This window comes from Jaculus jaculus, chromosome 5 (genome assembly GCF_020740685.1).
Source record: "Jaculus jaculus isolate mJacJac1 chromosome 5, mJacJac1.mat.Y.cur, whole genome shotgun sequence".
NCBI classification, from domain to species: Eukaryota; Metazoa; Chordata; class Mammalia; order Rodentia; family Dipodidae; genus Jaculus; species Jaculus jaculus.
The window spans coordinates 118,563,811-118,589,181 of NC_059106.1; the positions used below are offsets into that span (position 1 = coordinate 118,563,811).

The window sequence follows — 25,371 nt, forward strand, 5'->3', positions numbered from 1 at the left end:
AATAAGATAGCTCACTAGAAATTTGGTGCACACATAGTAGTGTGTTCTTGTAGGAGTTATTTTAAGAGATTGGAAAGGCTATGCCATGAAGAATTTTGGTGAGAAGTCTTTCCAAGTAGATGTCTGGATTCCATAGTGAGCCCAGGGTGTAACTCAGAGGATGAATGATGCTTGCCTAGCCTGTAGAAGGCCCTTCATTGGATCCTGATATTCTAAGTAATAGCAATAAAAAAAAATAAAATAAAAGCTGGAGAAATGGCTGAATGGTTAAGGCACTTCCTTGCCTGCAAAGCCTAAGGACCCACATTGGATCCTCCAGAACCCATGTAAACTAGACGCACATGTCTGTCCATGTGTCTGGAGTTCCTTTGTCTATAATGGCTAGAGGTCCTGGAACACCCATTCCCCCCCCACACATAAATAAATAAAACAAAATAAAAAATAAAATTAGTAAGGCCTTTATTTGTCAATTTTTGTGATTATCTACTGTGGTGATTCGAATGTGAATCTATGTCCCCTATAGCTTCTGGGATTTTTTGATTAAGGCTAAGCTTTCTACTTTAGTCTCCAGAAGCCTGCTGGAGGAGGTGTTACTGGGGGCAGATAATTTATAGTCCATCCCTTAGATGTATAAAGAGTCAATTTGAATCCTGGTTGTTGGTGTCTGTTGGTGTTGGTTTCTCTCTTTCTCTCCCTCTCTCTTTTTCTCCCACTCCCTCCTATGGAGGCAGAAATGACTCAGCTTCTTCTGCAATGTTGAAGCTCCCCCTGGGGTCTATGATCCTGGATTAAACCCTTTCCTCCTATTGCCTGCTTCTGCTCAGGTGTTTGCCCCCGCAATGAAAAGTGACTGCAACACTGACGCACTTTGTAGACATCCCAAAATAAGAAGAAAGTTTCATGAATTTTTATTCACCTTAGAGAAGAGCAATAAGCATTGTTTTTTCCTCATGCAGAAGAGGAGCTGAAATATCCTGCACAAATTCAGGAATCTCACAGTGGGTTTGAAACACATGCCTTATAGGTTCCACAGGACCAGGCTTACCCCCTAATGATACATAATTCCCCACAGCCCTGTTCCAGATGTTCCTGTTTGAGAGCTAACACATTTAGAAACCCAGGAGTTCCACATAATTGACCATGGTTAATGTTAGAATCATGTTCCAAAATATCTAACCATATCAGCCAACCATCTCACATAACCTTTTGAAGAGATAAAATTCTGCAACTAACATTTGGAGATATTTCTATGTTTGTTTGTTTCAGTCTGTTACAAATTTTAAAGGCTTGGCAAATTTCCCACTTTAGGTACTCTGAGAGTGAAATCACACACAAGTTTAGAAGGAAGCTCAATCTGTGACATATAACTAATACCAGGGAAATTAAAAATATTTAACTCTTATTGAGGCAAATAGGAAAGCTGGGCTTCTACCAAATGTTAGAATCATCTTTCTATAAGAAGCTATTCTGGCAATTCTAACTGGAATTGCTCATTAAAATGAGACCCGGGTGGCCTTACAAGTGTTGTCTGGTGTGAGATGGACTATACAATTTCCTAGCTTTAAATCTGGCAGAGTACCACACACAGAGCTTTGCTCAGAAATGTCCTCACAAGAAATGTGTGTAAAGGCAGGGGATGAAAATAACAGCATGTTGAAATTTGTTTTTGAAAAGAGAAATAGTGCTTATGGTGTGTGTGTGTATGTGTCTGTCCATCCATGCATGGGCTCACATGCGTACATTTCCAAATTGCCACACACCTCAACTTGGGAGAGGTTGAAGAAGTATCTATTCTAAATTCTGCACAGCATGTTAGTCATTTTTACATCACTAAAGGATGATTCCTCACACACTTACTTCACAAGGGAAACCATTTACTGCTCAGGCAACTCTAATGGTTAGTTTTGTTTTGTTTTGTTTTGTTTTTTTCTCATGGCATTCCTTATTATTTCTCCATTGATCTTACTTCTTTCCTTGTGGCTACATACAGTCTATCACATCCATCCTCCATAAAGAAAAAAAGAAAGGAAAAATTGGAGAGGGAAAGAGAAGGAAGAAGAGATGGAAGATTGGAGAGAAAGGGAAAGAAAGAAAGAAAGAAAGAAAGAAAGAAAGAAAGAAAGAAAGAAAGAAAGAAAGAAAGAAAGAAAGAAAGGAAGGAAGGGATGGAGAGAGAGAGAAGGAAGGAAGGAGAGAAAGAAAAGAATGAAGGGAAGAAAAAAGAACAGAGAATCTTCCAGCCAATGTGTTAATAATGTCCTCTATGCTGTGCTTGTCCATTGATAGGATTCCTCACCAGAAGGAAACAAAAAGCAAAAACATTAGCTGTAAAGGATTCAGAGGTTTAGTCAAGGGGAAAAAGAAGTGCTTTGTGCAATATACCAAAATTTCCACAATGCACGACCCATATACCTCAACAAGGAAGGGCCAAAGGGGGGGGGGTAGGTCATGGATGAGCCTAATAATGGTACCAAACTGACTGTATTTGCTGAATACAAAACTAATTAATAAAAAATATTTTAAAAAGAATTTCCATAACTAAAATACTTGATGTTTTAAAGTTTCATTTTATCCCCTCACAACAGCTCTCGTTTCCCTAGGGGTCCTATTCAGTGGGGTCATGGTGTATTCACTGGTAATTTTCTGTGTGAATGACAGAAAAAGTGTTCAAGAGCATTCTGCAGGGAGACCTGTGACATCTTCATAATTGTCATACTTAGGCCAGTGGCCCTAAGTTTTAGCACCCCACCCCCTTGAGAAATGCTTCCCTCCCAGTAGTTCAGGAAAGAGTTGCCAGGTGGTGACTGAGCTCCAAGGATAAAGCTCCTTTTCTCCTGCTCTTTAGAGGGAGCTGCAGTGCTGTGCCGTTTCCATGAGTGTGCTCCTTACATCCCTAACGGTATTGGGTTTTGTGTTGCCTTTCCTAGGTTTGCTGGCATGGGAAACCTGCTTAAAGTCCTGACCAGGGAAATTGAAAACTATCCACATTTTTTCCTGGATTTTGAAAGTAAGTTACAATCATTATAACATACTAATAGGCACATTTCCCTTTCTAGCCTGTTCATAAAGAAATGATACAGAATTTATATGATATGCAAGCCAAATCCAAATGTGATCATGCATTCCTTTTTGTTGTTGTTGTTTTTTAGTTTTTTGTTTTTTGTTTTTCTGAGGTAGGTTCTCACTCTGGCCCAGGCTGACCTGGGATTAACTATGTAGTCTCATCTCAGATTGGCCTTGAACTCACAGTGATCCACCTAACTCTGCCTCCCCAGTGCTGGGATTAAAGGCATGCACCATCACACCCGGCTTCTTGGTGGTTTTGACACCCTGACTGTGATGTATCATGGAGATGTTCTTCTCTGGTCCCCTGTGTTTGTGGTTCCGAATGCTTCTTGTATGTTTGGATGTCAACTTCTTTCTCTAGGTTTGGAAAATTTTCTGCTATAATTTCAAAATCATTTGCCTCTTTCTTTGATAATATGTCAGCTTGTTGTTATGTCCTTTGAGTTCTTAGGTTTGAATGTATTCCAAACTTCATTTCTAAAAAATCACTTTTCTGGGGCTGGAGATATGTCTCAGTGGTTAATGGTGTTTGTTTGCAAAACCTAAAAGCCTTGGTTCAATTCCCCAGTACCCATGTAAAGCCAGATGCACAAAGTGGCACATGCATCTCAAGTTTCCTTACAGTGGCAAGAGGCCTGGCATGGCTGTTCCCTATTCTCTCTCTCTCTCTCTCTCTCTCTCTCTCTCTCTCTCTCTCCATGAGACTAAATAAAATATTTTAAAAGTAAATAAAAACATTAACATCATTTCCTTTATGCTTTCCTGTGTTTTCTAGAAACTGAATGGGAAAATCATTTTCTTGAGTCTGTGGTTTTCTCTGATTTTAGAAGTGATTGGCTTTTGTGGGATTAGCATAATCTTCATGTATCTTTTGTAAACGTTTTTATTATTACCATTTCACATTCCAAACACAAACACATTGATTTAAGCAGGTTAGCATGAAACATTACTATATATGAGAGGGAAAATGTAACAAATACCAGAAGTGAACTTATATATTTTTTAGTAATCTTCTTCTGTTTGCAGGTACTATTTTATTATACAAGACTATTTCAAGATTTTGAGATACCTGTTATCTTAAAAAGTTGTATCTCCTATGCTGAAATTTTATACTCATGTTTTCTGAGGAAAATAGCCTAAAAGTAACAACTAACAAAAGCCCAGAGATTCTAACTTGGTTCATTTCACTGATACATCCGTGTTTACTCAAAATAAGCTCCTACTCCTACCATTGCTCGTTTAAGTGCTCCTTTTTAATTTACAATTCTACAATAGCAAGAAAAGCTGGATAGCTTTGTTTAAGCATTCACACCTGCTACTTGCTTTAATTTGCTTTAAGCTTTAATTTCTTATGAATTTTGTCTATATTAAAGAAATAAGGAATGTCCTTGCATAAAGATTAAACCTCCAAAATAGAGATTTACCAGCTAAATGCCAGAAGACCTTTCCAAGGGACATAGCAGTAAGCTGCAGACACTCCCTGTGTGTACAGAGGAAATGTCTTTGGTGTGTGTGTTTAAAATAGCTACTTGAAAAGGCAAAGTATGCAGAGCTCACATGTCCTGAAGAGACATCTAGACTATAATCACTTCTGATCTAACCAGTGCCTAATTGCAGTGTGGTTGTTTGGCTTGGCTTGGTTTCCTATGCCTTGGTTTTATATGGTTTGGTATAGTAAGGAGTTCACAAGACCGTTCTTGATTTTATAGCTTTCTGAAACTATATATGTGTATGTGTACACATACATACATATATTACTATATATTAAGAGTTATTAAAAACACTAATGACCTTTACATAAAGAATTGCCTATGATTGTGCCACTCTATCTTACTACTTACATTTCTAATTGCTCTTATCCTTTTTTAATTATATGTATTTGCATTATTGCATAAATATGTGTAAAGGTCATAAACAGTGACAAAGTACCCCTTTCATTCACAATTTTAGGGCATCCATGTACCTAGAGGCATTTCATACCCATTTTTCATTGAGAGCTATAAATAACACATCTACCAACTGAGACTCATAGCTACCTCCCAGAATTCAGTGAACCCCCCACTACCAATCTAGCTGTTATTGATTTCTTGACCTTTCATGCTGCTATGGAAAAGTGTTGAGTTCCTGGTCAAGACTAATATTCAAAAACCTTAAAGTGATATTAGTAAAATGTGCAGGGTGAGCTTGGACAGGTCTCAGCTCCTTTGCCCATTGTCACAGCAGTCTGCCTTTTTCAGTCATGTACTTTGGATATTTTCTTAATGTCTAAGGACAGAAAACAATGACTACTACATAGAACATTGAGAAGTTATGAAAGCTGATGTCCATGGTAAAGAGCTCTATTTGTAGATTTTAATGTCTTTATGAGGCAGATAGTAGACTGGATTCCCACACCTGGTAGAGAACAATGTCAGCATTCAGTTAAAAATAAAATAAAAAAGGTACTTCATAGGGGTATAGTGTAGCACAGGAGGAAAGAAGGCAAAAATGACCTGGTTTTTAGCCGGAGATGGTGGCACATACCTTTAATTCCTGCATTCAGAAGATAGAGGTAGGAGGATTTCTGTGAGTTCAAAGCCATCCTGAGACTACAAAGTGAAATTGCAGGTCAGCCTGGGCTAGAGCAAAACTCTACCTTGAAAAAACAAAAAACAACAATGAAAAAAGTAAAAAAGATCTAGTTTCTGAAAATGGATGGCTACTAAAGGAATTGGAGAAACTTCCTTGCAACAGGTGGTATTTGGAATGGGCTTTAAGGAATGAAAGTTTTCCTACAGGCACAAATGGAGGAAGGAGTTTTCCAACAGATGGAAACAGTGTGATTAGAGGCATAGAAAGTGGATAGGAAGGGCATGTTTGAAGAACAACAAGAAGGCCAATTTATACAGAGCATTAAATGCCTTCGGAGGAAAAAAAATGTGGGCTGACTTGGTTATACCATAGCAGGTAGAGTTACCAAACCTAGGAACTGAGGGCTGGAGGCCAGTAATTGTGGGTCATCTCCATACAGAAGAGCAAAAATTCCTATGGGGATAAAGAGAGCCAACATAAGCAGAGCAGATGGGAACTTTCTGCATGTCTATGCTAAAAGGAGGTCAAATAGGTAAAGGTTCATGGAAAGAGACCATGTGACAGAGAGAGAAGAGGACGTCTTGCTAAATTGAGGTTCCTGAGGGTAGAGTCTGAGCCCTGCTTAGTATGGTGACCCAGCACTCAGCCCCATGTGAAACAGAGAGCTTTGAGACCATATGAGCCAAGCAGACTAAATCCAGGCAGCAGGGACAGCCCAGATGCAGAGAAAGTTACTCAGACTCCATCCAGTGGTCAGGAAAGAAGAAGCTTGAAATAGGGGTGATCAGTTAAGCAGTGAGGTGCCACTATTCACCCCTGAAAAAAAGCACATTCAAGATTTATTTCTTTGTGTACAGAGGCTGGGTGCTGAAGAGTTAAGGAGTGAGGAGAGGGAGAAAGAGGCTGAAGAGCATGTCGTCACAGCTTAAATGAATTTGGCACTTCTACTTTCAGAGTTGAATATGCTTTTTGAAGTTGATGATGGGATATAATTGAACTGGGTCAAATAGATATAATTAAGCTGGGTCAAAACATAATACAAAATTAGATACATCTGTCAGGTTTTCTAGTTACAAAGATCTGATTCAGATTCTGGGTGACCTTTGTAGTGAGTTCTACACTTTTTGCTCACCTTTCTCCACCTCCATTTAACATCTTTTTTCATTGATTTTTTTCATCCATCTAGGTTTTCTTTTGTCTTTTCTCTATCTCTTCACTATGTCTCCATTTCCTCCTTGAAAGCTGAGAGACTGGGCAGGGAAAGAAAGATGAGTGCATCACTATTATTTCAGTGAGTGATGGTTTAAAGGAGCCTGTGTAGGAAGAAGTGTATAAGTATGGCCAAAGCTGTGCCAGGGCTGTTCGAGTAGAGCCTGCGTAGTGACCTTCAAGCTGGGCAGCGGTCATCAGCATTCTACACAAGTAGTTCATGACTCCACTACTGAAAATATTAGCATCTGGTGACCCTTCTTTTTATTTAATTTGCTCATCCTCACCCTAAAATTCTGACTAAGGAATCTAGTCCCACAAGAGTTTGTTTTCCTGATGTTTCCGTCAAGTGACACAGAAGCTTACTGTGGTACGTAGGAGAGGGAAGCTAGACCAAGTAACTCCCGGAGTCCGCTGCCCAGAGCTTAGAATGAAGGTCTCCATTGTTGTAGAAGTTCGAGTTACTTAGCAGGACCCTGGCTTTTATGCAGATGCTGAAGATCAAACTCAGTTCCTCAGGCTTGCACAGCAAGTGCAATTACCTACTGAGACCATAAACAGGGAGCCATTGCTAGCTTTCTTCTCTTGGACCAATACTTAATCTGGAGCCCAGAGAGATTGGCTGCTTGGTCCTGAGGGTTTGTATTCAGTGAGAAGCAAGCCAGCATTAGAATTTTGTCTCAGAACTCCATCCTTAGAGTACTGCTTCCAGCTAGGTATTCCTGGGTAGCAAGTGAATAGATAATCCTTCAAAAACCTTCACTTCCAGCCCTTTTCAGTCCCTGGATGCTTGTTCAATGGGAATGGTTTTGGATTCTGGTGTGTAGTGACTAATGTCCTCTAGAAAAATAAATGTCATCACAATCCCATTTATATTTTCCCAATGGACTGTCACAATTTCACACTTTTTCTGTAAGCAGTAGCATTCTTCTACAAGTCATTGTCATTTTACAACACAAAATATAAATAATGGGCAATTATTTATGTTTCTAGTTTGTCCCAAAGGGGAAAACAGGTGGAGTGAGGAAGTGGGTGAGAAAAAGGCTTTAGATTTAAGTCAAGGCTTTGGCAAATTATTTCTGCTGTACCTTTCTCCAATGTTTTCCCAGCAGTCATGGGGATACAGAGATAGCTGTATATCCTGTTGATGAAATGCCAGGCTTCCTTCAAAACCAAAGACATCTCATAAATTGTGTCTTGTCGGATTTATTTTAGGCTAATTTGGTTCTCTGATGGATTCTCCTTATAATTCTCCTAAGTAGGCTGTTGGAAGAAAGTATATGTGTTCCTGTGGCCTTTGAAGGCAAGGCAAGTCCTTGGCTGATTTATAAAGTTAAAGAACCTCTTCATTTGATAGCCTTTCTCCAGCTTGAGGCTGCTGCTGTTCCCTGTGGTGGCTTTACCAGGATCTTTTCACAAGCAAAGCCACCTGCTTTGCTCTCATTAATGCAGAGGAATGCCAAGAATTCTGCTTTGAATAGATATATCAGAGTCTTCTACAATGAAAATTTCCATCTAGCCTCTGGTGACACCAAGATATGCATCATCACCAACAATTTGAGCTAAAGGAGAGAGATATATATTCCCTGAAAACAATACCCTTCATCTTAATTGATAACAGGGTGTTTGTTTGTTTGCTTACTTATTTTACCAAATAATAATTGTAGACATTTGAAATTTAGTGCATATATAAGGCCACGGTGCACATGGTACATTTTCACACTTCCCACAATAGCAAGTCCAAAACAGCCTTTAAATCATCAGCCACATAATAGCCAGGATGCATGTCTTCCAGGGATCCTAAAAGTATTGGTTTCTGAAATTGCCTGTATAAATCACAGGGATTTTAACAGCTCCATTTTGAGACAGGAGGAAGCCAGCTCTATGTAACCATTCTCAATTATGATGAAATCATTGATAATGATTATAAGTTTACAGTGTGGGTTGTAAAGAAACTATTGCCAGAGCATTCACTGCCTACAACTGGAAATAAGACCACTCTCATCATAAGAGGGGTGCGTGTGTGTGTGTGTGTGTGTGTGTGTGCATGTGTGTACATGCATGCGCACACATACATGCACATAAGCACACCTTTCTGTGGCAAAAGTTCAAACTTTGCATTAAAAATAGAAAAGCTGAGTCCATATTTCAGAGTTCCTTTTCACTCAGCAAATGTTTCCCAAGGTTTCTGGAAGATTGAATATATAGTAACCTTTCCCACCACTAATTCTTCAGGGTCCCTTTCAAGATATCATTCCTTGGCATTTAAAAACAATAAAATTTAAAATGTGGTGAACAATTGAATCTGAATATGGAGACTGCTAAAAGTATAGACTCCAAAGCGTCTCAAAAGGATGTTCCAGAAAGTAAAATGGGGACAGTTATAGGATTGGAAGAGTAAGCCATGTACAGTTTTCACTCGCCCAGACAGAACAAATGCCCAAGTAGTGTGACAGCCACATGAGGAGACTGAGGTCATGAGTAATGGGTGACTTAAACAAAAGCTGTGATCGCCAATTTGATTATAGGTGTATTTGTAGAAATTAATAACAACCATGAGAGGTATAACAGCATAAACGCTATGGCGGGGTGCCAGTGGGGAGATGGCTCAGTAGGTAAAGTTCCAGAGTTCAGATTCTGAGAGCCCAAATAAGGACCAGTGTGGAATGCTGGCTTCCTGGAATCCAAGAGCATGAGAGGCTGCCTACCTAGACTAGCTGAACATGTGTGCTCCAAGTAAGAAATACTGCCTCTGTAAAATAAAGAAGAGCATGATTGAGGAAACATCCAACTTCAACCTTTGCCTACACACACACACACACACACACACGGGTGTCCACATACACATGCGGCCATATGAATATATATGTCACACAAACAAACATATGCAAAAAAAACAAAGCCATTTGGGGAGGAGAGAGGAAAGAATTGGGAACTGACAGAATCTTTATTATTTCACTGCTTTCTCTGCCGCCTGGCTGGTTTCCTCATTGACTTACTGAAGCACCATGTGTTTATTAAGTGTTTTCACTGAATGCAACATCATATGATCATGAAGATAAGAATTTAGACTCTGTCTCCAACGATCTCAAGACAAGCAGAAAACCCATCACAAAACATGTGTGAAATAGATGTTTGTGGTGGCATGAATGTATATCCCTCATTGACTCAGGTGTTAAAATTAAACTTGTAACTTGGATCTCTATTCGCCTAGCTGGAGGAGGTGTCACTGGGGACAGATCCTAAAGTCCAGCCCTGAGGTGTGTTTGGAGGCAGACCTGAATTCTAACCCAAAGATACACAGAGGAGTCTGAGCTCTGGCTTGGGTCCCTGCTGCTTGCTGCTTTTGGTTTTTTGCCAACTGGTTGTTTCTTTCTGCTTGGATGTATGAAAGCAACTCCTGCTATTATTGATGGAAGTTCCCCTGGATCTGTAAGCTTGAAATAAATCCCTTTCTCCCATAAACACTGTCTAGTGGAATATTCATCCCAGCAACATGACGCTGTCTACAATTTTTAATTATCCTTTCAACTATTCAGCAAACACTATGTACCAGGCACTGGTAATATGCTATCAAGTGAAGCAAATGTGGTCAAACTCCTCTATCAAGTGGGTAAAAATCTTGCTAATTAGTTCTAACTATCTGATTATGTAGGTGGCCCATGAATTCTTGTCTTCTGTGGTTATTTGGGCCAATGCTAAATGACACTTAGTATCATACAGTCTTTTTCAAAGCAAGCAAGCAAGCAAGACAGACAGACACTAGAGCTTCGCCCAGCTATCACTCTTCACCTGCTTAACTGACACCACTGGTGAGTCCCCTGAGAATCTTTTGTGCTCTGACCCACAAGGCAGGACTGACTGTGTTATTGGCACAAAGGGTCTAAATTATTGGTTGGAAGAGGGGATGACTTCAGTTCTTTGACAGGGAAGGGGGATGACTAACCAATTATAGAAAAAAAATGAACCAACACATTTCTAAGCCCAGGTGAAAAAGGATTGGGTTTCTGCACCCACTGTACCACTGCTAAACAGGACTACACAAAATATACCTGTTTCTAATGTGTCTCCAGACACAGTACCACTTTGAGGCCATTCTATTAGAAAATTTATTTTTAAAAAACTCAAGAAAATCTGCCATTAAAAAAATATGAAACAGCCGGGTGTGGTGGCACATACCTTTAATCCCAGCACTTGGGAGGCAGAGGTAGGAGGATCGCCGTGAATTCAAGGCCACCCTGAGACTTCATAGTGAATTCCAGGTTAGCCTGGGCTAGAGCAAGACCATACCTCAAAAAACCAAAAAAACAAAAAACAAACAACAACAACAAAAAAAGTGAAAGCTCTCTCCCTTTGTGTTTCAAATCAGCAACAAGATGTTTATTGTGTTGCCAGCCCTCTATGAGCCCATTTAGTTTGAAATGTGTTTCATATGTATCTTTTCCACTGGAGACTTGTTAGGGTGAAGCCACCTGTCAGGCAAGATAAGATGTTTCCTAGCCTGGCCTCCCAGTGCAGCTTTTGGTTAGTAGTCTGAACTTTCAGAATCTTGGTTGTAAATCTGCTCTGCTTCTATTCTCAAATATGTCGTTGGGAAGTGGTCTTTCTTTACCTTGTGATTTTCTTATGCATTCATCACAGGTGATCAACCGGTGGTGGATTTTTATTTCTTCTCTGGGCTCTTTGTTTGGCTCTTTCTTTTTGTGTTTTCTGCCCTAACAGTTTCTACATTTCCTGGGAGTCTGTTTCATTGAAATACATTCTGCTATAGGGCTTGGGGTTCTTCTTAAGGCATCCATAACACTTTGAGAAAACAAAACAAAACAAAAAGGATAAACTGTGAAGTGATTCATATTATGAGTTACATATACCAGAGAAAACTTACCCAACAATATGGGAAACAAATGAAAGATAAAAAGATAGATTGATAACACACTTCTTTCTCCACTTCAGTTTCCTGAAGTAGTCTTTGATTTCTATCCTCATATTGATTTCCTCTTCTGGCCCAGATAATCTAACAGCCCTATATCATCCTCATGGGTAAGCTTTGTTCCAGTGTCTCTCTCTAGTAGCATCCTCTAAACTTGACTTCTCCAGCTTATCTATATTAATCATTTCTGTCTATAAAACCCTGAGTTGAATAAACTTTAGTACTTTCTTATACCCTGGTTGAAATTGCTTCATTTCTGGAAGGCATAGTTTGCAGGCTCTGGATATTCTATGAGAGTCTATGATTTTCTTTTCTTCCTTTCTTTTTCTCTTTACTTTTCAGATGCATCACTGATGAAAGTCACCTTCATTTCCCAATAGAATCTACCACTTTCTTAGGTCGTGGGGAGAACCTGATGAGTATCTGGTATGACTGCCATGGAGATCACTGTGCCAGGGTCTGACTAGAACTTATGCGTGTAGCAGATATCAACCAAGCAGGAACGGCCATCCTGACTATCAGCCCTCCTCTGGAGCTCAGCCTGTCTATGCATTCTAACAGCAAGGCAGTGTCTGTGTTACTGTCTCCTGTCTTGGAAATATTTATGTTATACTCCAGAGTAACATGAGTATCTGGTGCACACACGTTTGTGCATGACCAGTTCTTTGTACTTACACAAAGATTTGAAAACTGACTTGGATCTGACAAGTTTCCAAAGTGGGACAATGCTTGAATTCCAGTAGTGAATAGATGGCATTTCTTGTCTCAGATTTGGATACCTGAAAACAGTTTTGTGGCCTGATGGCTGCCCATTTCTCTGAGCAGTGTCTTTGGTTTACATAAAGAAACTAATTTTCAGGCTGGAGAGATGGCTTAGCAATTAAGGTATTTGCCTGCAAAGCCAAAAAAACTTTGGTTTGATCCCCCCAGGACCCACATAAGCCATATGCAAAAGGGGGCACATGCCTCTGGAGTTCATTTGTAGTGGCTGGAGGCCCTGGCACACCAATTCTCTCTCTCCCTCTTTCTGACACTTTCTCTCTCTCTCAAATAAATAAATAAAAGTTAAGAAGTTAAAAAAAAAAGAAACTGATTTTCTTACCAGGCCAGGCAGATAACCTATTTCATTGCAACTGTAAGAGAAACAAATTCCATTATTTCCTGTCCCTTAATCTCCCCATGAATGCTTCTGAGAATAAGAACCTACAGACTCCAGAAATGTCACCAGGTGAAAATTTACTGAAGAGTTCAGAGTTAGAATTCTCCCTTTCTTTATGTAAGCCTGAATGTGTCGCTTATTTTTGTGGGTGTTATACATGGATGAGACCAAAGATAACAGAACAGGTGTCCTGGAAATGAGATCCCTGCGTGTCTTTGACAAAACACTTGTAGTGACGTAGTCATAGACAGTGGGAAGACTGGGTGCTCTGTACATGTCAGTGTGTTCCAGAATGTGGTGCTGATGCCATTCCCTGATGGCTTATCTCTGTTTGCAAGCTGATTTTTATATGAAAATTTGAAGGAGATGACTTCTTCCATCTAGACTCAAATCCATAGTTTTTTCAGCTTTAACAGAAACATTCAGTAGCTTCTCCTGTTAAACTCAGGCCTAATACACTGTTTCATTTATAAGATATAAGGAGCCATGGAGCTGCATGGCAGTGATGGGTCATAACACCATTCTCTACATTTAAAAATGTTTACGATGGGCTGCAGATATTGCTTTGCAGTTAAGACACTTGCTTGCGAAGCCAAAAGACTCAGGTTCAATTCCATAGGGCCCATGTAAACCAGATGCACAAGGTGATATGTGTGCCTGGAGTTTGTACAGTGGATGAAGGCCCTGGTGTACCCATTCTCTCTCTCTCTCTCTCTCTCTCTCTGTCTGTCAAATAAATAAGATAAAAAGTTAAAAAATGTTTAAGATGCCATGTTTTAAGTTACATGTATTTACCATAATAAAAATCATGATTTTTGATGTAAAAGGGAATCAAAAGAAAATTGATTCCTAAAAGCAATGCTTATTCCTTCTATCATTCAGTGCACATAGCAGGTGTGCAATGAAATATATTCTATATAAATAAATTAACAAATGAGCACTAGAGTAATTCAAAAGTACTAGGTTTAAGTGTATAGATATTTTGTTGGATATGTTGAACTAAGTTGTGAGCATTATGTGTATTCATTTTCCTTTCCTGGCAGCTTGTTAGGTTAAGGAGTGAATAACAAACATGCAGGAATGAGAGAGAACTTTAAAAAAAAAAAAATCCTTTGAAAGAGGGAGAGAGAGAGAGAAAGAATGGATATTCCAGGGCCTCCAGCCACTGGGAATGAATTCCAAATGCTGTGCCATTTTGTATATGTGACTTACGTGGGTTCTGGGAAGTTGAGCCTGGGTCCTTTAGCTTTGCAGGCAAGTGCCTTAACTGCTAAGCCATCTCTCCAGCCCTGAGACAGGACTATTTAGCAGGTAGGACTGATTAGTTTCCATTTCTCTTGGTTTCTATGACATTTAGATGCCCAGCCCACAGAAGGAGAGAGAGAAATATGGAACCAGATCAGTGCTGTTCTCCAAGATTCTGAAAGCATCCTTGCAGACCTGCAGGCTTACAAAGGCGCAGGCCCCGAGATCCGAGATGTAAGTCAACGCTAATATGAAGTTAACATCCTGGAAATAGGAACCACACACACGCACACACACATTAAGTAAGATTAAGTAACAGTATTTGCTAGAGCACTATGAAGACTAAAGTATATAATGTGTTCTTTAAAAAATGCAACTATCTTTGCCTACTAGGATGTAAACTTATCAAGGACAGCTAAATTATTTTATTCATGTTATATTTTCATTCTTACAAGACTTATGTGAAGTAGGTCCACAATAATGTGAGCATAAGTAACTCATAAGTAAAGTAATAAAATCAATTTTTGCATGTAAAAAATGCATGAATATTCCCTTTTATTTTGTATACTAATATGAGCACATAGTGCCATAGACCGTTAAGATATTTGCCATCTTCTTTTCAAACCTACACTTGAAACTGCAGGATCATATTTAAACAGAGTCTATGGACAGCACTGAACTCTGAGTTCAATCCAAGATAATATGATGTCAACATTTTATGCTGACTTTGGTAGATTCCATCAGTGTCATATATGACAACCAAAAACCACCTTGTTCTAAGGAGACTAAGGATTTACCTTTTTTTTTTTTTTTCATGTTGTATGAGGTTTTAAAAATGCAAAACAAAATAGTAGCAGAAGCAAAAAAAAAGAAAATCAAGTTTTTTTCAGACTTCATAATACTTTTAAAGCCAAATCTTCATATCATGCTCTCCTAAAGTATTAGGTTTTGTTTGGTTTTCTTTTGAAATAGTCTCACTACATTGCCCAGGTGAACTCCTAAGCTCAAGTGGTTCTTCTACTTCAGTGTACTAAGTAACTTGGCCTATAGGTATACAATATTACATTAGTTCTATGGAACTTTCAATACATATACATATGTTTGCATGCAAACACTACTAAGAACACAATATTTTCATTACTCTTAAGCTACTGAGCCCTAGACAAGACTGTGTTCCTTAAAAAACAAGTCTATAAAAAAAAGGTGGATTTTTGTTTTTGGCCAGGCATTGTGGTACACACCTTTAGTCTCAGCACTCAGGAGGCAGAGGTAGATGGACTGCTGTGTGAATTCATGGTCACCCTGGAACTATGCAGTGAATTCCAGGTCAGTCTGGGATAGAGTGAGACTCTACCTTGAAAAAAAAACAGATTTTTTTTTCTACTTAAGGATCAGCACTTATATAAATAATCTAGGGGATATCATACACTGACAAGAATATAATACACATTACAGAAGGTAGACATTATCTACAGAATTCACAGTTTATAATGAGCACAAAATCTACTTTGGGTGAATCAATTGCTAATGGGGAAAGTGAAGTTTCTTCCAATTTGGATAAATGCATTTTTTTTTAATTCAAGATCAGAGCAGCAAGTAAGATGGAGCAAGATCTACTTGAGAACCACTGGGTTTATGCTTGGGTGCTAGAATTGCTTTTCAACATGAGCCTAGGGGACAATCCAGTGCACTCTGCTCAACTGAAGTAGTACACGTCTTCAAAGGCCACCAGGGCTTATGTTTTTTAAACAATCCCTTTCTTCATTATAGGGCACTTTGATGTAAGATTATTACTCTTTACAAACATATAATGCTACATTTTTTTTCTGTAGGCAATTCAAAATCCCAATGACATTCAACTTCAAGAAAAGGCTTGGAATGCAGTGTGTCCCCTGGTTGTGAGGCTAAAGAGATTTTATGAGTTTTCCATACGCCTAGGTATGCACTTGTAGTTTTTGTATCCCACATGTTATGTTCTGCTTTGCTATTGAGAAGGTAGAGGGGATAGCTTTGCATCTTGGGAAATGTGCCTCCACTACCCACACTGACGTATGAGACAGTCACAAACAAAGCTTATTACTCATGTTTAATCTACTCCAGCACTACTTCCCCTGAAGTTATTGGCAGATTAGAAGCTCTCAAAGGTTTACTCTAGGCTGAAGTTGGAAGATGAAGCTTACCTCACAGCCTAAAGAAAAACTTGAATGGCTGAACACATATGATAAATTCAATTTAGCAAAATGCAATAAATATAGCATTTTCCCAGGAACTTTAAAAACAAAAAAATATAATGATGTGCACAGGCTGGCTCTGCAGAAGCAGAAGTAAAACCAGCTATGGTTGACAAGTGATTGCAACATGGTATAATCCCCAGCAGAAATGTGATGCAGAGTCTCATTCATTAAGAAAGAACATCTAGAATACAAGAAAAATAGTTGTCATACCCTTAATTTTGCCATAAAATGAAAGCCACATTTTAAGAACTTAAAATACTCTGGGAAAATGAAAACCACAATGCTAAGAAAGCTAAACTCTTACAACCAGCTAAGGGAGTACTTGAATGATGTACTTGAAACAGATTACACAAAGAAATAAAAAAAGTCATCTTAAACTTCCAAACAGAACAGAGATCAAATTTTATGTGTCCTCAAAGCATACAGAGATCCTCTGAGCTAAAATCCCAAGCAGTCCAGTTTCAGCTCAACAGAAGAAGAAGGGTCCACTCATCAGAGTAGCCTTGGTAAAACCTGCTGCCTCAGAAGACAGTGTGAGCCTAACAGCTAGAGGCTTCCCTTGGGAAGTTGCTGAAGGCATGTGAGGATGACATAAAGCAATTATATCAAACTTTTCTACAAAGTGTCAGACAGCTAATGCTTGCATCTTGTAATGTTTCTTTCTTTTCTGAAACTATTCAGACTACACTCTAGGACCAAAAGAGCTGTAGTCAATACAGGAAAAGCATACTTGCATTTTAGTAAAATTTTATTTTCAAAATCAAGCAGTGGGCTGGATTTGGCCTATGGACCATAGTTTATTAAATTTTGTTTTAGTGGGTTGGTTTAATGGAACTCTGTGCTGTCAAAATATGTGGAAGGAAACATTGCAGAGAATGTTTAGCAATAGGCAAGTAGGAGGAAAAAGATTGCTGTAAGAATAAAGGAGATTTGGGCTGGAGCAACGGTTTAGCAGATAAGGTGCTTGCCTGCAAAGCCAAAGAGCCCAGGTTTAATTGCCCAGGACCTACATAAACCAGACACATAAACCACAAGGCAACGCATGCACCTGGAGTCCATTTGTGGTGGCCAAAGGCCCTGGTGTGCCCATATGCATTCTCTCTCTCTGTGTCCCTTCCCTCTAAAATAAATAAATAATTTTTTTTAAATAAAGGAGATTTAATATGATGATAATTTTGTAGAAAAATATCCCTGGGATGAGACTGGAGTAGATGCAGAGAAAAACTAGAATAGGACCAGACTTCTGTCCTGTGGAGCAGATAATCTAACCCACGTGTTCAAAGCTGCTACCTCATCTCCTTCTGACTCATGAATGGGTTCCATGCAAGAGAGCTCCATACACATCTCTGTGGTTTTCTAACAGTGTCAGGAATGAGGACTATTAACTGTGTGACCTGAATTTAGGGAATGTTTGGAGGGATAGCTGAGCACTGTGCTTTTGTAAGTCCTCCACAGATCACCTGAAGAACATGCACTTTGTCCCTTTGACTTTCAGAAAAAGCTCTTCAGAGTTTATTGGAATCTCTGACTTGTCCGCCGTATACACCAACCCAGCACCTCGAACGGGAGCAGGCCCTGGCAAAGGAATTTGCAGAAATTTTACATTTTACGCTTCGATTTGATGAGCTGAAGGTCAGGCCAAATTTGCTGTCAGAGTTTCACAAACTTATACTGAGTAACACAGCTTCCAGCTCTTCAGATAGGGCAGTGGGATGGGGGATAGAGTAACATGTAACTCCTTCCCCAGAGAGGTATATAATGTGGTGAGTATTTGCATTCCATGTGCTAGAAGTAATTTAAGATGATGATTTATATGTGGAAATCCAAATTCTGCCAAGTGAAATAAAAGAAAACCTTTTCAAGTGTCTGTTACTCTCTGAGAGCAAATATACTGTCTCTGAAATACAGCGCACAGTAAAAACATGGCATATTTTAGGATAACAAAGTTATAGGATCTTATTTTTAACCAGAAGTTGCTTTGACTCTTCAGTGGCAAAAAGAAGTCCTGTCATAGTTACAAAATCTGGGGTCTGGGCTCCTGTTGCTGAGAGGTGACCTTTTTTCTTATCTCCTGAATTGCAGATGAGAAACCCAGCTATTCAGAATGATTTCAGCTACTACAGAAGAACAATAAGTCGTAACCGCATCAACAACATGCATGTGAGTCCCTGTGTGTTCCTGGACAGAAAGCCTTCTCCACCATGGCTCCTTTGATTTCTACATTAGAAAGATTACAAAAAGAAGACATCTTTGTCTATAATTCAATTTCCAGAAGAGAGTGTTTGGGGGTTGTGACTTTCTCTTTATAATTGTGTCTTTTCATCTTATTTTCATCAGCTAGACATTGAGAATGAAGTTAATAATGAGATGGCCAATCGAATGTCCCTCTTCTATGCAGAAGCCACACCAATGCTGAAAACTCTTAGCAATGCCACAATGCACTTTGTCTCTGAAGTAAGTGAAATTGAGAAACAAAGTGCCTTTGATCTTCATTATGCATAAAACCTGCTAGCGAGGCCAATGTGTGTTTGTGTCTCCCACTTAGAACAAAACCCTGCCAATAGAGAATACCACAGACTGCCTCAGCACGATGACAAGTGTCTGTAAAGTCATGCTGGAAACTCCGTAAGTAAAATTAAAGGTGTAGTCCTACCTAAGAGTTCACCCTTTGGGGCCCTGTTAAGATAGTGATAATGTGGAATATATTTGAGTCCATATATTAAAGTTTACATGTACATTAGCTGCTTTAATTTCATAAGGAGCTGGGTGGGAGTGGATCTGTGTCATGTTCATTTTATAGCTGAAACCAGTGAAGCCCAGATTTTTGACTGAATATACAAAGTTTGCATAGCTTATTAGATGCTGTAATTTATAGAAGATGTGTAAGGACCAGCTAGAAAAATAGGTTAGTTGGTTGATTATTATTATGAACATATTGTAGAAAAGAGTTGAGAGATTTAAACTAAGAGAAGTAAGAGGAGTGATGGTAAGTCTGCTACAAGAGTGATAATAGATTCTCTCTCTCTCTCTCTCTCTCTCTCCCCTTCCCTCCCTCCCTCTAATCCTCCAGATTCTTTGTGCCTAAACTAGTTCCAGGTACTAGGTTGATTTAAAAGATGGGTGAGATTCAAAGGCCTGTGAGCAAGATGATTCAGTGGGTCACAAGCATGAAAACCTAAATTCAGATTACCAACAGCCACATAAAAGCTGGGGAGTGGTGACACTTGATCAGTGACACCACTGAGGAGGCAGAGACAGGAATTTCCTAGGGCTCAATGGCTTGCTAGTCTAGTCAAATCAGTGAACTCTACATTCAGCAGGAGACCTTGTCTCACAGAATAAGGTTGAGAGCAGTTGAGGAAGACACCTGACAATTGACCTCTGGCTTCCACATGCACATTCCACAGCCACATATACAGAAACCACCCCCCCCCACACACACACACACAGCTGAGGGGCATATTTCTGTGCTCCCTCCCATGCCTGTGAATGAGATAACTGGACTTTTCTTAGCTTCTTCCTCCAGTGAGGTTTCTGTGGTATCATCTACTTTGCCAAGCATTGGGAATACAAAGGTATCAAAATGCCTGATAAAATTTTATATGCTGTTCAAAGATAAACTGTATTAACTTTAAACATTTCACTTATACCAAAGTTAAGACTTATTTCAAGACAGAAATAATATTCATCTTCATTGTGGAACCAACTCATAATGAAATTTATGCTAAAAAAAAAAAAGCTTGTAGTATTGGACTCAGTTATGTGAATCATCAGGACCCTCAGTGAACAAGATTCAAGATCCAATAATCATTCACAGGTCCATCATTTCCTAGAGAGATATCTGCCAGTCCAATTCCATCTACAGCCTACATCTTAACAAAGGAAGTTACTCTGACTGGAAACATGGTTGCTGTTCTGTAGAAATGATCCTGATTCTCTTGCTCTGTAATGAAGCCATTATTCTCTATAATCTTGGACAGCCAGAGGGGCCTGCTATAAAATGTTCAAGATTGATGGGCAGAGTGGTGAAGTACAGGATGAGCTGGCCGCTGATGGGCAGCAGAGAAGGGAGGTTACTGCCCTCTAATTTACCGAATTTTCGCACTAAATTGCTAGTTGGATAGATTCATAGAAAATTACCATCGTGGGACTGCTCAAGAGCATATTAACTCAGACATTGCAGGCCCTGGGTGTGTTCACCAGAATGTATGAGGAAAGTGGTTAGCTATGCATCCCCAAATGCACAGACTACAACTAGGAGATGACACTGCTGTGTGTCTTCTGTTCCAGGGAGTACAGGAGCAGGTTTACAAGTGAAGAAACACTGATGTTCTGCATGAGGGTCATGGTGGGGGTCATCATCCTCTATGACCACGTGCACCCTGTGGGAGCTTTCTGCAAGACATCGAAGATTGATGTAAGAACAGCCTTGCAATATTCTTTCCATGTTAAACTCAAAAAATGTCATCATGTAGACCTGTTTCCCTTCTTTGGCCTTTGTTCATCACTGAGACTGACCTCTTCAAGATGTATTTTCCCTCCTGGCCACTTTCCTCACAGCAAGTAGTCCACTCTTTCTCACTTGCTTAGGAGGAGACACCCAGCCTCAGAAGCACAGCCAGAGTGCTGGGCTCTGGTCTCCTCGGCCTCAGCGGAGCAGGTGCCCTGCTGCTGCCTCGCCTCACACCAACTGCCCTGTCGGTCCATCTTTACCTTCTGTGTGTCGAGATGTGCACAGAATTGGGAGATTCTGTGTAGAAAGCACCATGACAAATGACCTTCCCACTTCTCCTGCTGTGCTCTACTTCCACATCACCAATTCTCTTGCCCGGCCTTGTCATTTCAGTGTGCATAAGGCTTTCCTTCTCCCACCCTGGGGGCCCTGCCTTCCCTTTCAGACACTCTTTAAACAGCGCCTTTATCCAGGAACATATTTCCTAAGCCCTGCATGGTGGAGCCATTCTTCTCTTTTAGTCCTTAGAGCACTTGCTACTTTGAATCTTCTGACACTCCCACAGACTCCAAATTTCTAACAAGGATGGGAACAGTGATCAATGTATCTAATGTGTCTTCCACTCCTTAGCCACAGTATCTGACATGTAGTGCATGGTGCTCAGTAGACACTCTATACAGCCTTTATTAAATGAATGAGTGTATGGGTGGAGATCACTGGGAAACACATGATCTGGGTGTGCAGGTGCTGTCTGTTAATTGCAAGGTATATAATTTCTCTTAGGTCAGAATTTGTCTGCAGTGTCATCCCAACAATATATTGCATAAGCAATGCAAAGCCTTTCATGTGAGAATAGAACCTTGAAGTCCTAGCTCTAGCATGGCTCAGCCTGGGTAGCACACTGTATATTCACTTATTTACAAAGAACAGCACCTTCGATGTGCTCACACTGTCAAGAGGAAGCCCAAAGATCAGCGGGCTCATGCAGTTGAAGAACACAAGGAAATTTGTCAATGAAAATTTTAACTTGGATTCCTCATTCTGAGGTTCTGTATTCTTAGCATAACTAGGCATGATTCTTCATTAAATTTTCATGACTTTTGTTATAACTGTGTCTGTTTGCCAATTAAATAAATAAATAAATATAGGAAATTAAAATATAGAAAATCAAGTGTATCTATACTAACCTTATGAAAAACAGATGACTACTCTTAATATACCAGCATATATATTAGGCATGGGTATGTGTATATGCTTAGGAAATTAGGACCCCCACTTTAGGTGATATTTTAAAAATATATTTCATTTGCATAATAGTATATTCTGTAAATTTTTATAGCAGTAAATTGATTGATTGCATTCTTTGTGAGACTTTACCATTTGTGTACTGTAGGTTGAATATAAATAGCTATGAGTAACTATAAATATTTTGAGACTATGAACTGAGTATATTAACTGGTACTCATAAAGCATTCTAATTTACCATATCCATTTTTTTTTTAAATTTGCCACAGAGTCAACAATTAAAAATATGCTGGGTACAGCTTATGCCCCTAACCTTTGAAAAGTTTAGCTTTACATATCATTCCCTGAGTCTGTTGATGTGTCAAGAAGGTCACACTGTTACTCTTTATGGGTAGTCTTAATGAATACCATTTGTTAATGCAGGTTAATAAGGGGTAGATATTGACCTCCACATGGGCCTCTAAGAAAGCTACAGGTGTAACCAGAACAGCACATATCTGAGATGAGTTTTTCTTCCAGACATCACAGTCCACTAATAAGTCCTTAAGACATCAGTATTAACTGTGAACCCAAGCCTTTATTTTTAAGGCCCTGAAAGAGATGCCAAATGTATAAGCACAAAAGACAACACATGGTTTGCACAACAAATGTGTCAAGAGCTCCAGAAACTTAGATTTCTAGGGTAGAAAACATTCTGTGTGGAGGACTGAGGCAGAGGGTAATATTTGAGGTGGTTCTGCAGGAAGCTGCAGGATTTTCCCAGATGGACAGAGGGAGCAAGAGTACTTTAGACAGAGAGAATCATCAGAGAGACACAGAGGGGATAAGCCACTTGTGGAACAGTTGCTAATACTGGGTACCAGGAAATGAGATGGTATTTTCCAGTGATTTCCATAGTATCTTTTTCTTTCCTCAAATGTATATGAATATGTGTGGCATGCATGTATATGAATGCATGTTTGTATATGGGTGGGTGTTACATGGGTATGGGGTACATGTGTGCATGAATGCAGAGGTCAGAGATCAATTTTGAGTGTCTTCCACAACTCCTCTGCTTCTTAGTATTTTTCTTGATATAAGGTTTCTTACTGAACAGAGAGCTCGCTGATATGAGGAATGCCAGCAAGACCTAGGGATCTTCCAGCCTCCACTTCCCCAACAGTATAGTTACAAGCATGCATCATAATGCCTTGCTTTTACATGAGTATTAGGGATTCAAACTCAGGTTCTTATACTTGTGCAACAAGCACTTTACTCACTGATCCATCACCTCACCCCTATTTCAATAGAAACTTATGAAGTGACTACATAGGGAACCATGCATTAACTCCTGTCCTCAGCCAGGCCATACTGATAATTCCAGACCCACCTCCCTATGTACATGTGAAACACTTCCACTGCCAAATCAAAGGTCTTCCTTCCATCATCATAAACCCTGCCTCAGGTATTTCCCCCTTTCCCATCTAGTGTCTATCTAATCCAGAAACTCAGAACTGTCATCCTTGGGAGAACCACTCTTGTTTGCCTTCATCTTTTCTCAGCAATTAACCCTTTACCACCCCCATTCTCTAGGCCATGACTACCCCCACCTTTACAGCCTGAGGGTCACTCTCTGGTTCTCCTCTTTCCATCTTTGCTTCTTTATTGTCCATTTCTGTAATCACTACATTTCTAGAATGACTAACACCTGCCAAGGGTAGTAGTTTGTAGTGTGTTGCTAATCCCACACTGGTTCTGGTCCCGACTGAATCTCTGACAGCAGCCCATTATTTGCACTCATTGTTCTAATCATCCTGAAATATAACTAGATATTCCTCAGGACTGCCCACTGCTCTTCCACCTCCTTCTTTACATATGCTCTCACTACCCCTTGGGATGATGTACAAGAACAATTTCACACTGTGATAATGAGTGACCTGTTTCTCTCTTCCCACTAGACCGTTAGCTTTAATAGAAAAGGAGCCAAATCTGTGCATCCATGAGCCTAGTGCTATCTCAGGTCTGTTGTGGTGCACACCTGGCATGGTTCTGACATCTCTCCAGTCCAGTATCTATGACAGATATTTCTAATTGACCACCACATTCATTCTTGATGAGCCTCTTTGTGACCTCCAAATGATTTTCCCTCTGTGACCTGAATGCTGCCAACATGATAGGCTGTATCATGCCTTTATGATAAGACATTTGACATAATAGAAGGATACCTATAGAAAATGTTTTAAAGTTACCACTATGGAAAGTGGCCTTTGCTTAAACAAATTCATTAGCTGCACATGCACTGCATGAATGTCCTAAATTAAAATAAGTGATTGCCTTCTTTGTAGAAATATCCTTCCTTTGCAAAAAAAAAGTGTAGGATATGAATACAATAATATTATATGTATAAATTTGTTTCCATGTGCTGAAAAAATTAGATATAACTTTTATTCCAAAGGCACCAAAAGCTAAGAAACTTGTCTAAGTTCATGCACATCCTAAACAAGCATAGATAAAATCCTGGCATTTTGCCTCCATAAGGTTCACATCCTCAACAATATCCCTTTACCAGCCTTCTCAAAGATGGTTAGGACAGACCTGTAACTCTGGAAGCTCCTGGTCTAGTGAGAATGACAAATTGATTTGGGGCCTACCGTCTTGAGAGCTCTCTAATAAATGCAGAGATGTATTGGGAACACAGATAGGTGATATTTACTCTCTCCTTAGTAAGGGAAGTGAGGTCAAAAGAGGCTTCCTGAAATTGAATTTGAACTGAGATCTTAAAAGACTATTCAGGACTTAAGAGTCAAACAGTTAGAGAAGGAAATGCATTGTTGACATGGAGACATGAAATTATTGGGTTTTAAATCATCTATTATATCTCAATTGAGCACAGAGGAGAAGAATTTTGATCCCTGTATTTGGCTGTAGAATACAAGACAAGACTATCTCAGGTCTTTATCTCTAAACTTAAGTAAAATTTATATTTGTATGAAAATCAATATTGATTGCAAACATACAGAACCTTCTAGAGTCCCAGAGGAATGATTTGCTAGCCTGGGGGATAGGGAAGTAGGTTGATATTTCTGTTTGACTTCTAGGTACTGTTATTATGAACAGCCATTAGAATGACAGATACTACTGTGGACTGTGGACAGAATTAATAGAAGATTAACTAAGAACTGTGCTTTCTTCTCCTAGATGAAAGGCTGCATAAAAGTGTTGAAGGAACAAGCCCCAGATAGTGTGGAGGGGCTACTTAATGCCCTCAGGTAAGCCTCAT

The 25,371-nt window shown here is 39.5% G+C and overlaps 1 protein-coding gene across 6 annotated transcripts in view; it reads left to right on the forward strand.

The window, feature by feature from the left end:
- The window catches only part of Cyria (CYFIP related Rac1 interactor A), a 111,480-nt gene that overhangs the window by 81,416 nt on the left and 4,693 nt on the right, over nt 1-25,371 (forward strand). For all 6 annotated transcript variants that reach the window (XM_045149844.1, XM_004663788.3, XM_045149845.1 and 3 more), the window contains 9 exons: nt 2,928-3,007; nt 14,293-14,414; nt 16,013-16,118; nt 17,910-18,046; nt 18,497-18,574; nt 18,752-18,868; nt 18,960-19,039; nt 20,705-20,831; nt 25,290-25,360. In XM_045149844.1, the coding sequence (XP_045005779.1) occupies nt 2,938-3,007; nt 14,293-14,414; nt 16,013-16,118; nt 17,910-18,046; nt 18,497-18,574; nt 18,752-18,868; nt 18,960-19,039; nt 20,705-20,831; nt 25,290-25,360 (908 nt within the window). In that variant the 5' untranslated portion in view covers nt 2,928-2,937. The remainder of the gene's footprint in view (nt 1-2,927; nt 3,008-14,292; nt 14,415-16,012; nt 16,119-17,909; nt 18,047-18,496; nt 18,575-18,751; nt 18,869-18,959; nt 19,040-20,704; nt 20,832-25,289; nt 25,361-25,371) is intronic.